At 41.1% G+C, this 14,098-nt stretch overlaps 1 protein-coding gene across 2 annotated transcripts; it reads right to left on the bottom strand.

The window, feature by feature from the left end:
- Positions 1 to 2,930: 2,930 nt before the first annotated feature.
- FAM221A (family with sequence similarity 221 member A) lies at positions 2,931 to 13,885 on the bottom strand. Of its 2 annotated transcripts, XM_065665867.1 has the most exons (8): positions 13,500 to 13,885; positions 10,449 to 10,622; positions 9,777 to 9,967; positions 7,544 to 7,693; positions 7,113 to 7,319; positions 6,155 to 6,265; positions 5,402 to 5,490; positions 2,931 to 3,690 (listed from the first exon to the last, which is right to left on the bottom strand). In XM_065665867.1, the coding sequence occupies exons 1-8, from the start codon at positions 13,832 to 13,834 to the stop codon at positions 3,628 to 3,630; spliced, it is 1,320 nt and encodes a 439-aa protein (XP_065521939.1). In that variant the 5' UTR covers positions 13,835 to 13,885; the 3' UTR covers positions 2,931 to 3,627. The 2 variants fall into 2 exon arrangements, with proteins under 2 accessions (XP_065521939.1, XP_065521941.1); XM_065665869.1 differs by lacking the exon at positions 7,544 to 7,693 and having other exon boundaries at positions 13,500 to 13,878.
- Positions 13,886 to 14,098: the final 213 nt, after the last annotated feature.

Genomic DNA, 14,098 nt, shown 5'->3' with positions numbered 1-14,098 from the left:
GTTCCCTTTGCTTGACGTGTCCGTGCTCGGGTTTTGGTGTGAATGAAAACTGCTGAAGCGCCACTGAGTTTCAGGTGCTGGTGTTACACAGGTGATGTGTTATGGTTGAGTCCCTCAGGAGGTACCTGAAGTGGTGCATGGGCTTTGTGCCCAGCTGGGGCCGAGCAGCGAATGTAAAATCAGTGCTAAAACCAGCATAAAGCAAATAATGATCAACGCCATCTGAAGACAGATACCAAGGACTCCAAAAGTAGGCTTATGGATAAAAATAGTGTCTTTTATTACGAAAAGAACCAAACAGGTACACCTGTGCAAGGTCTTTCAGACTGGTAAACCTGTGTTGTTATATTCATGCTAAGCAAAAACACTATTGCTACCTGCAAAGTCATCTCTTTCTTAGGCCACATGGCTACAGCAGAACCACAGCTAGAGACCCCAGGGACATGCAGACACGAGACCTGCAAACCATTTAATATGCACAGTTGCTGTAAAGACACTGACAACTTGACAAAGTAATTCTGCACGGATGCCATTGCTGGATGGGAATTCACACATCACATTCCCCTTCCTCCCAAACCTGAGACAGGCAGACGCATTCTGGATTGAATATCAGAAAAGCACAGAATGGGAAGGAGCTGCTTGCCCTCCACTTGGGATCACTGACCAGTCTGTGCTACCATAAATAGCCAAGGTACATCAAAGCCATTTCATAGGACGAGTAATGAAAAGATGCTGTTCCGCACTCTAGGAGTGTTATAGCAATGGCAAAACATCAATTTGCAGGCCAGCTACTGAAAACATGAGAAGTGCTTAGCACTGCCTGAGACCTACGTAATTAGGCTTTAACAGCTCGGAGCACTCCTGTTCTATGACAATAAGCCATTTCCCCTGTGCCAGATTCCTTGGATTAGGGTCAGAAACGGTTAATGTGCCTAGCTGAATGACAGATACACACCCACCAATAAATCATACAGATAAACCAGTAACTCATCTGTCCTGTGATACCATGTTCGAAGTTCATGAGTGCTCTCAGGAAAACAAACCCAGTGTTAATAGCAAGCATAATAGCATGTGGTCTCTGCTTTCACCTTTACAGAAACATTCATCTTTAGAAAACATAGATTTCTGAATAGAATTGAAGGTTGCAATTTTGAGCCTACAAAATTGTGATTTTTTTTTTTTTTTTTTTTTAGGCTAAAAAATAACCGTAAGTCCAGGCAAGTGCAAATTTCCCTTAAGACATGGCATTAGCATCCAGTTTTCGCAGCCAGCAACATTATGAGATAAATTGTACCTGGTTTTTCATGTATGTATAAAAATTCTGGGAAAAAGTCTTACATGAATATGAAGAAGTCAAAAGTGTGCCTTTTAGTAAGGAAAGTGAGTTTCTTGGACATCAACATGGGTGAAGAGTGGTCAGAACTCCTAAGCAATAGTTAATGCAGTTGATAGTCACCTGTTTTCCAACTGAAATGTAATGAAATAAATGTAGTAACTTTCTCATATCATTTAAGTGGAAATGTTAGTTACGTTTGAGCACAGAATAAAATCTTTGAAAATTTACTTTGATAAAACCAGTTTACCATGGACAAAGTACAGTTTAGTATAGAAGTACTTAAGACAGAATTTGGTAGAGTGGTCATTTAAAACCATCAAGTGTGTTTAACTTAAAATGTCAATAAAAGCACAATACATTATTTCTTAAAAGAAGTTATATTATCAGTATAGAAAGAAACACAAAATACTATGTTTTTGTAACTATTAAAACCTCCGTCTATAACAATATTTTGCTGTGAGAAACCTCATCTCTGAAATACACACATTTCTGGAACTGCATTCCCTAGTGGGTACAGCCACGGGGATAAATACTAAAGTGGAATAAAGTTCTGTTATTAAGCTTGTACTAATCCCTCCGATGACTGAAATAGTTTTTCTATATATTTACTTACCATTTGTTTACCAACTGTTTTTACATTTGTTGTTTCTTGTAATTATACTGTGAAATTCCCATTTACTTTTACCAGACCAAGTAGAGGATCTGTAGAAATTATTGCTTATTGGGACCAGAAGAGGGAGCTCAAATTAACATTTTTACTTATTAAGGTAAAGCAGCATGGAACAGTGTAGAACGTAAAGGTGAAGGTACTTCTAAAACATTCATTAGTCACTCTGATATATTATACATTTAAATTGAACTAACGGATTACCCTCTCTGATTGGCATCCGGAGTAATGGCACCATAGGTCAGAGTTAGGTAAACGGCGTTTTTTCATCTGTCATTTTGGGCAACTGAGCCTTTCATTCCCTGTTCACTCGAATCCAGCCATCTCCATCAGTCACTGTATGACCTGCAAGCACTCCTAAGAACTCTCTTTCCCGACCACAGGTGGTGTCTGAACAAAAAGCAAGCTGCCTCCAATCTCACCTCTTTTCCACTGCCCATCAAGCACATACAGGCATCAGGCACACAGAAGCATCCTCTCTGATGGGTATCAGAGCTTTGTAAGCTACTCCCAGCTCTGGCTATAATGTCTCAGTACACACATACCACCTGTAATGTCTTCAGTCCAAGAGACATCTTCAAGTACTTTTAATGACAAACTGACTCACAGCTCTCTTTTCAAAGGAGACTAGCAAAGTGATTTCAGGCTCTGCTTTTGCCTCCTAAACTGCAGCCTCTGCCAGTTATTCTGTACCAAGTTCTTGCTGTACTGCTTCAGATTTAAACCACCACACAAAGTTACCAAATACTATATTTTCCTGTGCACTACCTTTAATACAATATATGCTGCCACAGCTGAGAATATAGACAAAAAAAAAAAACCCAAGCTGATCTCCCTTCTTGGTATCTTTTATCTGTTGGATAAATGTTTGTATCAAACACTATATAATTATTTTTTTACAGGCAATAAATAATGTATTCATTTCCATTTAACGTTTTCAGAAGTTTAGTGTAATAGAATCATTGTTATGGACAGCATGCTCCAGAAATCTGGGATAAGGTATACAAACAGGATCCCTTCAAGTAGCTACTAAGCACATGTGGAAATGGGTTTACAAGCATACAGGACTTCACATGTAAAAAATATTTATACATTGGCAAGAACAGAGCCTAGAGAAGCCTGAGAAAAGAAGGCTATGTTTGAATTTTATATGAAGGCAATGAAACCAATAGGAAAAAAAGTATTTAAATAAAATTAAAATGTCCATATTAACAGAACAAATTCCACCAAATAAAAATTCATGAATGAGACGAGTTCTAAGGACTCTACAAATAAAGCGTGTCATAGAAGTGTAAGAATAAGACATATTTTGTTTGCCCTACTACAACATTATACTTAAATACACAATTATTCTCTCAGATCTTCAATAACAGTTCTGTAAATCTCTAAATATGATTTTCCATTCTCAAAGGAATATCTATGTAATAATTCTGGAGATTAGAAGTGTATTGATTAAAGTACCAATTTTACTGCAACAAGATAATTAAAAATTCATTTCAGCAATGGAACAAACCAGCAGAATAAAGAAATTAAGAAATACAAGTATGCAGGTAGGCACGGTAAAAAATACTCTTCAATGCAACGATTAATATTGTGGTATATAATAAATAGTTCTTTATTAAACTTATGGCTTCTTTGATGGCACTGCGCTTTTCTCTTTCTGTTTAGCAGCCTTCTCATTTTTCAGCTGTAACAAAGAAAGAAACCAACATTGGTTCAAGTACTAATTTGCAAATCAGCTAGTAATGCAATATTAAATCTCTACATCCAGTCACAACTTTTAAGAGTGATATATGCAGTGGAGAGAGCTACTTAGCTTGTACTTGGGCTTGTTAGCCCAATCTAGCATTGCTTACTTTCGTACTGCAGCACAAAGCAACACTGCCAGTAGTTATGCAGCTCCTCCCCTATTCAAAACAGGACTGCCTTTATCTCTGATAATGGCAATCTAGGCATGTATGTATCCCTCAAGGCCAATGTGCCTCACAAATGCTCACGGGTTTATGTCAATGAAAGGTAAAGAAGCTTTATCACAGGTGTGCAACAGACATATTTAAAGTAATCAGCATGCACTAAATCACAGGGGAAGTCCTCACTGACCCACAAGGTCATGTCTTCCTCTCATAAGTTTTTCCCTATACAGTAGACTCTTAAAACATGGTCTGATTTACATATACATTTAAATCTGCCATTTTGTAGTAAGAAAGACTATTAATACAAACAAATATTTCTGTTGGTTTTAGAAGCAACAGTTCTCAAGTATTGTTAAATTAGTGAATGACATCCTATTTAGAAGAATTATGTAAAATGCATGCATGGACTTTTTCATCTCATGTAGCGTAAGATAACTTGTTACTATCAAAAATGCAAGAAAATACAAAATAGTATTTTTAAAATGCTTTTTCTTTTTTTCCTCATACAATAGTGTCAAAAGGAAGAAAGCCCCAGTCCTGATTTGGATGTCTACAGATGAGCTCACCGCTAAGCAGTTCTATTGTTGGTCTACACAGGAACTCATTTTAAAACATTTTTCCATATTTGGAGGCTTGAGCTTGTTTCTGAAATTCCTACTATCTTTTGCAAAGAAAGTAAAATCTTGGGGGTCAAAGAAACAGCAATTTGAATTTGCTAATAACTTGTTTTCTCCTATAAACTGATAACGCATTTTTAACATCCTACCATATTTTGTGATGATTTCCAAAATAAAGAAAAGTATTTAAAATTTCACAGAGCTAGATCAGCTTTTTCATTAACAAATGCCGTGTTGCAAGCAGCAAGTATAACAGCAGTTAAGGTTTTAGAAGTTAATTATGCAGTATTGCCTTACAAAATAATTCATAAACACTCAAGACACACTTTCAGCCGAGATGAGGGAGCTAAGGAGACAATGCGGGGAAAGAACAGGTATTCACGCATCTAAGTAACCTACACTGCAGAGCATTTAAATTTAAGATAGTCAGTGGGGTGGAGGAGGCACCTCTGCAGGGTGATTCTGATCATCTATGAAAGACACACCAGATTTAGTCCAAGCACACAGATATTCTTAAGGAAAAGAACATCATAAAGTTTAATAAATGAGGCAGCAAACACACATTCCTAAATGTCACAGGGGACTTTCTGTGAGTCTGCTTTGCTGTTTCTTTTTGTCACATAGTAATGGAGAGCTACCTGAATAAACACCTGTCCAGTTAAGGTGAATGCCATCCCAGACATGACTGACGTCTGAAATTCTGCAGTCACTCATAATTGTATTTAAAACTTTAAGTGGCTAGTGTTTTCTCAGGAAGAGAACAAATGATAGCATGTATTTATATACCACCTAAATCACACATTGATCTTTTTTTAGATATCCTCTTGTGCAAACATGTTTGAATTAAGCAATAAATGCAGTAACTTGCCCGTTCTTGATAACGTTTCTCAAAGTAAGCCATGTCATCTTGTTCTGAATCCTTTCCAGGATAAACTTGCCTTGTGCCACTAGAACCACCTGAAAAACAAAAACAAAACCCCACCATTTTTCATTCATTATTCTTGCCGTTCCATTAGTCATGTTTTACATTTGGCAAAACAGATTTAAAATGAGAACTCGCCTCTACAGGCAAGTAAAAAAAACCCTGCAAATGGGACCACAGAGGAACCTCTTTAATCTAGGCTAGCAGCTGTTAAAATAGTCTTGGAGAAATTCAACAGTTTTATTGCTAAATTCTTAAACTAAATAAAGGACATAAAATAAGCATAACCAATCCATAATTCCATGCAGAAAAGACTTTCTGGCAGTAGGCAATTTCAGAGGATAGTGCTGAATATGCACGATCCATTCAGATCTGATGAACTTCCAGCAGGAATAAAAAAATTAAGAAAACTGATTCAATGAATAAGTGACACCATTAACAGGGAAGATACCAAATTCCAGGGAAAAAAAATCATTAAAGGTTAAAAAACTCATGATGGGCAAAAATAACAAGCAGTAACAAAAGTTATTCTAAGCAGTTCAGCTACATGAATGTTCTACAATTTTTCACATAACAAGGCTTCAGTACTCAATTTCAACTTCGATTTTACCCCTAAGCATCCTTCAACTCTTAAATAAAACCAATTAATTCTATATTAAATACTTTTTGTAAAACAGTATTATCCTACTAATATAGCACCTGCTATCTGTGGGATGGTCTGAGCAGAAGTAGAAGGTCCCTGAAATGCTTTGAGAAATGGATGATCCATGCTGGTAACAGGGGATTCTAAAAGTTCAGCAGGAGGAGCCCCTGTTAGAAAATAAGTTGAAGGAAAACAACAATGAAATTCACGAGAACATGAGGGGCCAAAACAAGGCTACAGATTCAGATCTACAACATTCAGTGCACACCCCATAAACTTCAGTGAACAAAAGCATAACAGAGGATGGCTTCAAAAGAAATAAAACACCCTGTTTCTTTAATTATTATTACTGCTATGCTGCTTTAGTTTCTAAACTTCAGGCAAATTCAGGAAAACAGACCAGAATTTAAAAAAGAAAGAATCAGTACATGGCAATAATAAGTAAAACAGCACTTTAGGACAAAATGTGAGAATTACTAGATGACACAAAATCACAGAGCAGCACACATATTGAGGCCAACTAACATGCCTGTCAAAAAGTTCTACAAATGACCTTTTCTATGTGAACAGCTATTAACCTTTGAGTTTGGGGTGGGGAGGGGGGAAATGCTGTAACTGTACAACCAAGGGCATAAACTGTATAACGGTATAACCAAGGGCATAACTGTATAACTGATACCTGGGCAGTATCAGGCTAAAGGACTAATATAAGTATAACATGGAAGTATTAACAGAAAAACAGAAGTGGCAGAGATCTTTCTAAAAGATATGTCTCATTTCAACCAGAAACTATTGGGCTGGATACCAGACTTGTTGATAAAGAGTTTTTTTATCAATTCACTACAGGAAGTTGGACAAGATGGCCACAGTGATCTCTTCACACTTAAGGACTGTTAGAGAAGAAGAAAAATCTCTCTTAAGTCCTACTCCTATTGATGCAGTTTGCTTTTGAACTTTGAAAAACTATGTTGAATTACTACTTTTCAAACAATTCAGTTGGTCAGTTGCACTTACCTATACCACTGTCATCAAGTCTCATGTAGCCTTCTGCTAGTGAACTAAAACCAGTCAGTCCTCCCATGGCAGCATAAGGAACATCCCGGCCCACAGGCTTTCCTTGGGCTAAGCGTTCTTCTTTAGTTTCCACGACTGTTTCATGAGCATATGTTGGCTGACCACATGCACAGGTAAAGCAACTATGAAAGCCCAAACACTTGGAACCTGATTAACAAAAATACAACTGTAATGAGATAATAATGCAATTTATACCTCACTGCAGACAAAACGTTTCCCTAAACTGATCTTGTAAAAAACTAGAGTTCTTTCACTGCAAAAGCCTCCAGCTACATGAAAATGCTGTGTAAAACAGGAGAAAGTATGATTGTGGGGATTAGATCATAGGGGTTGTCCAGTCCCAGGGTCTCGTTCAGTCAAGTTCTGAGTACCTCTGAGGATGCAGATTCCACCTCTCAGAGCAGCTTGAACCAGCACTGTTTTTCCCTTGAAGCAGACATTTATTTCCCAATATCTAACTGGATTTCCCATGCTGTGATTTATGTCCATTGCCATCAGTAACACCCTTCTCTGTCCCTCCCCTGACAAAATATGAAAAGAACAAAATTTCTGTCACTGGGTGAAGCAGCCAACCTGCCAGCATTCTGGCAGTATTAGTTCCAAAGGTGTATGGCACGTGTCAATGTTGCATGGCCAGAAAACTTCAAATCACAATTTATGATACAAATCACAGTTTAAATGCTTTTTACAATTAGCAAAATCATCTCAGTAAACAGAGGCTGTGGCAGTAGCAAAATGGTTTCTAAGGAAGAGTACCATTAGTCTGACTTTCAGGGTCTTTTTAAGCCACAGGATGTAACTAAAATAGCTGTACAAGTCACATGTGACATTCAGCAACACAGAGTGAAGTGAGGTATCATCCCTAGCTACAGTTAAGACTGTCATAAAAGCCCTGCTGAAGCAATGATGTGAACAAGAAATTGATGAACTGATTTTTGCACGTTTCATTATACAAATTACCCTGCTTCCAACTCCCAGTTACAGCTCATTTTGCAGAGCACCAACTAAGATTTTTTAAGTCTTGTGTAGTATGTTCAAGGATCACATTTTGGAATGTTGAAAAGCTTTTCCACATAAGTTTGGGCACTCCTCAGTAAGAGAGCTCTTACTCTGTGTTTGGATACAGAATAAAATATATAAAGGGCAACAGCAGTATTTTTTTTTCAATTGTAATTTTTGTTTCATGTTAGATTTGTACAACACTGAGCTAGACTAATACCAGTACATAAAATCAACACGAGTCCAAAATGGAAGTTTTGACACTTCTCTGTTTTATCTGTGAAGCCTTCAGAAGTGCCCAGTATTTTTGAGAAACACTAGAAAAAGTGCATCATGTCAATCACAGAAATCACAAAATTATTGAGGTTGGAAAGAACAACCAAGGTTCATCTAGTCCAGCCTGCCTGCTCAAGCAGGGTCACCTACAGCACACTGCTCAGGATTGTGTCCACATGGCTCTTGACTGTCTCCAGGGAAGGAGACTCCAGAGCCTCTCTGAGCAACCAATGCTTAGTCACCCTCAGAGGAAAGAAGTTCTTCCTCATGTACTGATTTAATTATTATTAGAAACACTGTGTTTACGGATTCAGTCTGAATCATCCAACTGCGCATTTAAGATTTTCACATTACTTAGAGCAAATTCCTGAAAGGCTGTCATATAAATATTTGATGTTTTAATTCTGTGGGATGTGATTCTCATCCAGCAGAAGCTGTTTACAATCTTTCCTGTACAAATTAGACACACTTCATGAAATAAATTTACTACTAGTATGGAAGGCTAAGCTGGATGGGGCTTTGAGCAACCTGGTCTAGTGGAAGGTGTCCCTGACCATGGCAGGGGGTGGAACTGCATGAGCTTTAGGGTCTCTTCCAACCCAAACCATTCTAAGATTCTATGAACTATAGCAAAAAAAAAATAAAATAAAATAAATCTTCCATTTACATAATTTGAGGTTTCAAACTAAAACATCTTTATGCATTATTTTCTATAGTTAATAATTACTGCTGTTTCATTGTAATAGCTTGAACAACTGAAGCAAAAAGTTTCATCTTAATGCCTTCTCAAACCTTTTTCTTGAAACTCCATTCCAATTTACATTTCTAGACCCACATTATGCTTAGAAACTGCTTTGTTAGAGTGCTAACAATAGTACAATTTGAGAACAGAGCACTGCTTCCTATTGGGTTGATAAAAGACATAAAAATACATTAACGTTATATTCAACCAGGCAACAGAGGAATGGGGATCAACACTTCCCTCTCTCAGACTACCAAGTTCAAGTAAAAAAACGTCATGTGCGTGCAGCAGTGGAAGTGATAAACTGCAAATGGGGTGCTTTCATACTGCCTAATTTTAGGTGGCTGTCTCCATCTGTACCTAACTGAATCATTCAGACACTTACACTCCTTCACAGGACTTAGGAGAGCTAAGGATGTTGTTCTAAACTCTCCTGTGCAAAAGGTGATGTCTTCTTTCCCATCTCACATCCTTCCATCACTGACAAGTGCAGCGCATACTTAATACTCTGAGCAGAAAACAGATTCCTAACGCTGTTCCTGTTAAGTTTCCTCACAATGAACACTGCAAACCCATCAGTAACTTACAAGAGTTACATGAATGTTCAGGTGCTGCACTGTGCTGGTCAGCAAAGTGTTTGCATCTGCAACGGATGGGCTGTGTGCCATTTAGAGGGACGTAGTGGTAGGACTGGCATGGACAGCGGCTCACTCTACAAGGCACACAAATAGGACGGTCTTCGGGAATCACTTCATAGTCCGTTTTGTGTTGTTTATACCTGAAACAGGTAAAAATAACAATTTTTGTAACTGTGTTAGTATTTAGCAGAAAACTGACGGGCTTATAATTTATCTTGCAAGTTCTGAAGTGTCTTGATTTTTATTAATTACTGTTAATTGTTACTTTTCAATTAAAGATATAATATCAGGTGCTTTTACATCCATTCATTACATAAATAGCACAGATCCTTATGTTTCATTTTGATAGATCAGAAATTGGTATTAATCAGAATCAATCTGATCTATAAAAACTCATGCCTTAAAGCTGAATTTATTGAAGACTAAACCAATTATTTTGGTCTCAAAAAAATGTAGCAAGATTTATATTTAAGAACAGTTCTTATGATTTTAAATCTAATTTTCTCGACCCTTAGAGCTTAAATTATCTTCCCTATACTGCGCTGCAGTGCACCTGGACCTATTTTACATTTTCCTGATTTTTAAAACTACAGCAGTGCAAAAAGCAGACGAGATACCTACCGGTGAGTACAAAAGCACAGTGTCTCTGGCCCCACAAGCTTACAGTCCATGCCAGTTGGTGATCTCCAGCTCACATACAGCCTGTTCCGTAACCGAATCGGCACTACTTTTCTTTTGTACTCCTCATATTCCTCAGGGGTAAAGAGCTTTCCTCCATCATCATCACCTACAATTCTTTAAGCATGCATTAAAACACATAACAAAATGAAGACAATGAAAGTAGGTTTCTGAAGTTACTTTTTCAATAATACATAAAAACACATCTGCTGTAAATGCAAAAAAACCCTCATATTCCGTAATACCATTCTAGTGACATACATTTAACAGAATTATAGCTGATCTTCAGAGAAATTTTGTGAATAATGCTTTTTTAATAAATTTGCTTTGACAGACTGAAAATCAGCATTGTAAGGAAAAAAAATAAAGCAAACTATGAAGCTGCTTTTCATACGTCTGAAAAAGCAATGCTCATCAAGGGTTGTGTAAGCAGCCAGCTTTGCCGCAGGCATTTTGAATGACTTCTTGCAAGTCATTTCACCCATCTATACCTAACCCTAGTGCAGATTTTTATCAAGTTATCTAATCTTAGTCTAGTCCTTAGCCTAGTCTGAGTAAGATTATTCAACTGCAAGTAGGTAGCCACACTGCCATGAAAGAAACAAACAGTACATTCAAGTGGGCTGCTTGCTGATTTGCAAGAAGAACATGCTATTTCTGCACATAAAGTTAGTAGCAGATGTATCCTACACCTCACACAGGCCTATTTGTTTAAACTATCAGTACACTCAAATTCCAGGTCACTGAATAGCTGGAATTCCAGAGTAGCACCCAAATTCTTTATTTATGGAGACAACTGAAGACAATATCCATTTGGAGACCAGTAACGAGTGGTGTCCCTCAGGGATCGATGTTGGGACAGGTCTTGTTCAACATCTTTGTCGCTGACATGGACAGTGGGATTGAGTGCGCCCTCAGCAAGTTTGCCGATGACACCAAGCTGTGTGGTCCGGTTGATCTGCTGGAGGGAAGGGATGCCATCCAGAGGGACCTTGACACACTTGTGAGGTGGGCTGATGCCAACCTTATGAAGTTCAACCATGACAAGTGCAAGGTCCTACACCTGGGTCGGAGCAATCCCAGGCACAGCTACAGGTTGGGCAAAGAAGAGATTCAGAGCAGCCCTGCGGAGGAGGACTTGGGGGTGTTGGTTGATGAGAAACTTAACATGAGCCGGCTGCAGTGTGCGCTCGCAGCCCAGAAAGCCAACCGTATCCTGGGCTGCATCAGAAGGAGCGTGACCAGCAGGTCAAAGGAGGTGATCCTGCCCCTCTACTCTGCTCTCGTGAGACCTCGCCTGGAGTATTGTGTCCAGTTCTGGTGTCCTCAACATAAAAAGGACATGGAACTGTTGGAACAAGTGCAGAGGAGGGCCACGAGGATGATCAGGGGACTGGAGCACCTCCAGTATGAAGATAGGCTGGGAAAGTTGGGGCTGTTCAGCCTGGAGAAGAGAAGGCTGCATAGAGACCTCATAGCAGCCTTCCAGTACCTGAAGGGGACCTATAGGGGTGCTGGGGAGGGACTCTTTGTCAGGGACTGTAGTGACAGGACAAGGGGTAACGGGTTAAAACTTAAACAGGGGAAGTTTAGATTGGATATAAGGAAGAAGTTCCAGTGGTGAGGCACTGGAATGCATTGCCCAAGGAAGTTGTGAATGCTCCATTGCTGGCAGTGTTCAAAGCCAGGTTGGACAGAGCCTTGGGCGGGATGGTTTAGTGTGAGGTGTCCCTGCCCGTGGCAGGGGGGTTGGAACTAGATGATCTTAAGGTCCTTTCCAGCGCTAACTATTCTATGATTCTATGAGAATTGTCAAATTGAAGACAAATGTAAAATACAATTTAGAATTAATTGCAGCACTTAACTGTACTGAAGTTTAGTTTTTTAATGCATGTAAATATTTCAGTTATTATTTGTTGGGTGTGCTAAAACATGTGGAGTGATTCTTTGTTAAGTATCTCTGTGGGTTTGTACATTACCAGTACTGTGCAGCACCAGAATGATGTGCCAACACATCACTGTCATTTGCTTGTCAATCCAGCCGACATCCACTGATTCAGTGTGTAACCTACTTATGTAAGAAATACCACTCCACTGTTTTACTCAAGATTTTCGTAAGCTAAATTAAGACCACATTTCACTAGAATCAAAGAATGGTTTGGGTTGGAACAGACCTTAAAGCTCATCGAGTTCCAAACCCCTACCACAGGCAGGGACACGTTCCACTTGACCAGGTTGCTCCAAGCCCCGTCCAACCTGGCCTTGAACACTGCCAGTGATGGGGCAGCCACAGCTTCTCTGGGCACCCTGTGCCAGCGCCTCAGCACCTTCATAGTGAAGAACTGCTTCCTTATATCCAACCTAAACCTCCCCTGTTTAAGTCTGAACCCATTGCCCCTTGTCTTACCACGTTGCTCAGCTCTTCAAGAGGAACAACACGATGCGCAAAGACGCACACAGGAGTGCAAGGGCATGTGTTTATACCCTGCAAAACTTAATTCAGGTGCATGGAGTCCCTGTTTCCTGAAGGAGAGCTGCCGCAGGCAGACAGCCCCTTTCTCCACACCTCACAGCACGCTGTCAGGCCCGCAGGTACGTGGGCCTGGACGGGGGACACGATGCGTTCCTGCGCTTGCAGACAGCACATTCACAGCCCGCCTTCACACCAGCGCAGCGAGCTGTCGGTGCTGGTGTCTGAGGCCTCTCCCCCGCAGCTGCTGCAGCCCAGGGAAGGGGACCGCCTCCCCGCGGAGAGCGGCTCTCGCCGCCTTCACGGAGCCAGGCACGGCACTCCCGATTTCGCCAGTGCGTGGCGAAACATGGCGGGGGGGACACAACGAGGCCGCCAGGAACGCCTCAGGAGAAACGCGGCCCGCGGGCTGGCTGCGGCCGTCGCTTGCCCCCACGGCCGGCATGGAGGCGCCCGGCCGCCTCCCCAGCGACCCCCGCCGCGCCGCCCACGTCCTCTCCGGCCCGGCCGTTCCCTTCCCTCACCGCCGGTACTCCGCGTACTCGTCCAGGGCCGCCGCGTCCGCCCGCAGCCGCTCCATGGGGCCGCCGGCGGGGAGAGGCCGGGGCGAGAGCGGCGGCGGCCGCTGCCCGCGGCAGGTGAGTGCCGGCCCCGGCTGAGGGGCGGCCGTGTGGCCGGAGGCTTGTGCCGGCGCAGAGCGGCCCAGCCGCCGCGGCGTGGATGGCGGCCACCCTCCGCGGCCCGCCCGGACTGCAGAGTCGGGGCGCGGGCACCGCTTTGTTCCTAGCTCAGCACAAAAGGAGGCGGACTTTGGGCAGCTTCTCAGGCTGGCAACCTGCAATTCCCAGTTCCGGTCCATACGCCGCAGACAATGCCACCTTGTTAAAATAACTCCGATGTGTTTGAAGGCTGTAGTAAATAGACCACAGGCTGCCGTTGCTGGTGCTGCGCTGTGTAAATCGACTGCTTCCTCTTGATACAAACATGTTGGTCGCATAGTGACTGAACGCGCGAGCTAAAGTATTCTGTTGTTCTTAACTGAGCTTTAGGAAATTGACATTTAAACTGCGCTTTGCATGTTGGCAGAAGCAGCAAGCTTTATGAGCTCCAGGAGGGTAGGCAG

This window comes from Lathamus discolor, chromosome 2 (genome assembly GCF_037157495.1).
Source record: "Lathamus discolor isolate bLatDis1 chromosome 2, bLatDis1.hap1, whole genome shotgun sequence".
NCBI classification, from domain to species: Eukaryota; Metazoa; Chordata; class Aves; order Psittaciformes; family Psittacidae; genus Lathamus; species Lathamus discolor.
Note: the sequence above shows the minus strand (reverse complement) of the source record. Positions and strands in the feature narration are given on the sequence as shown.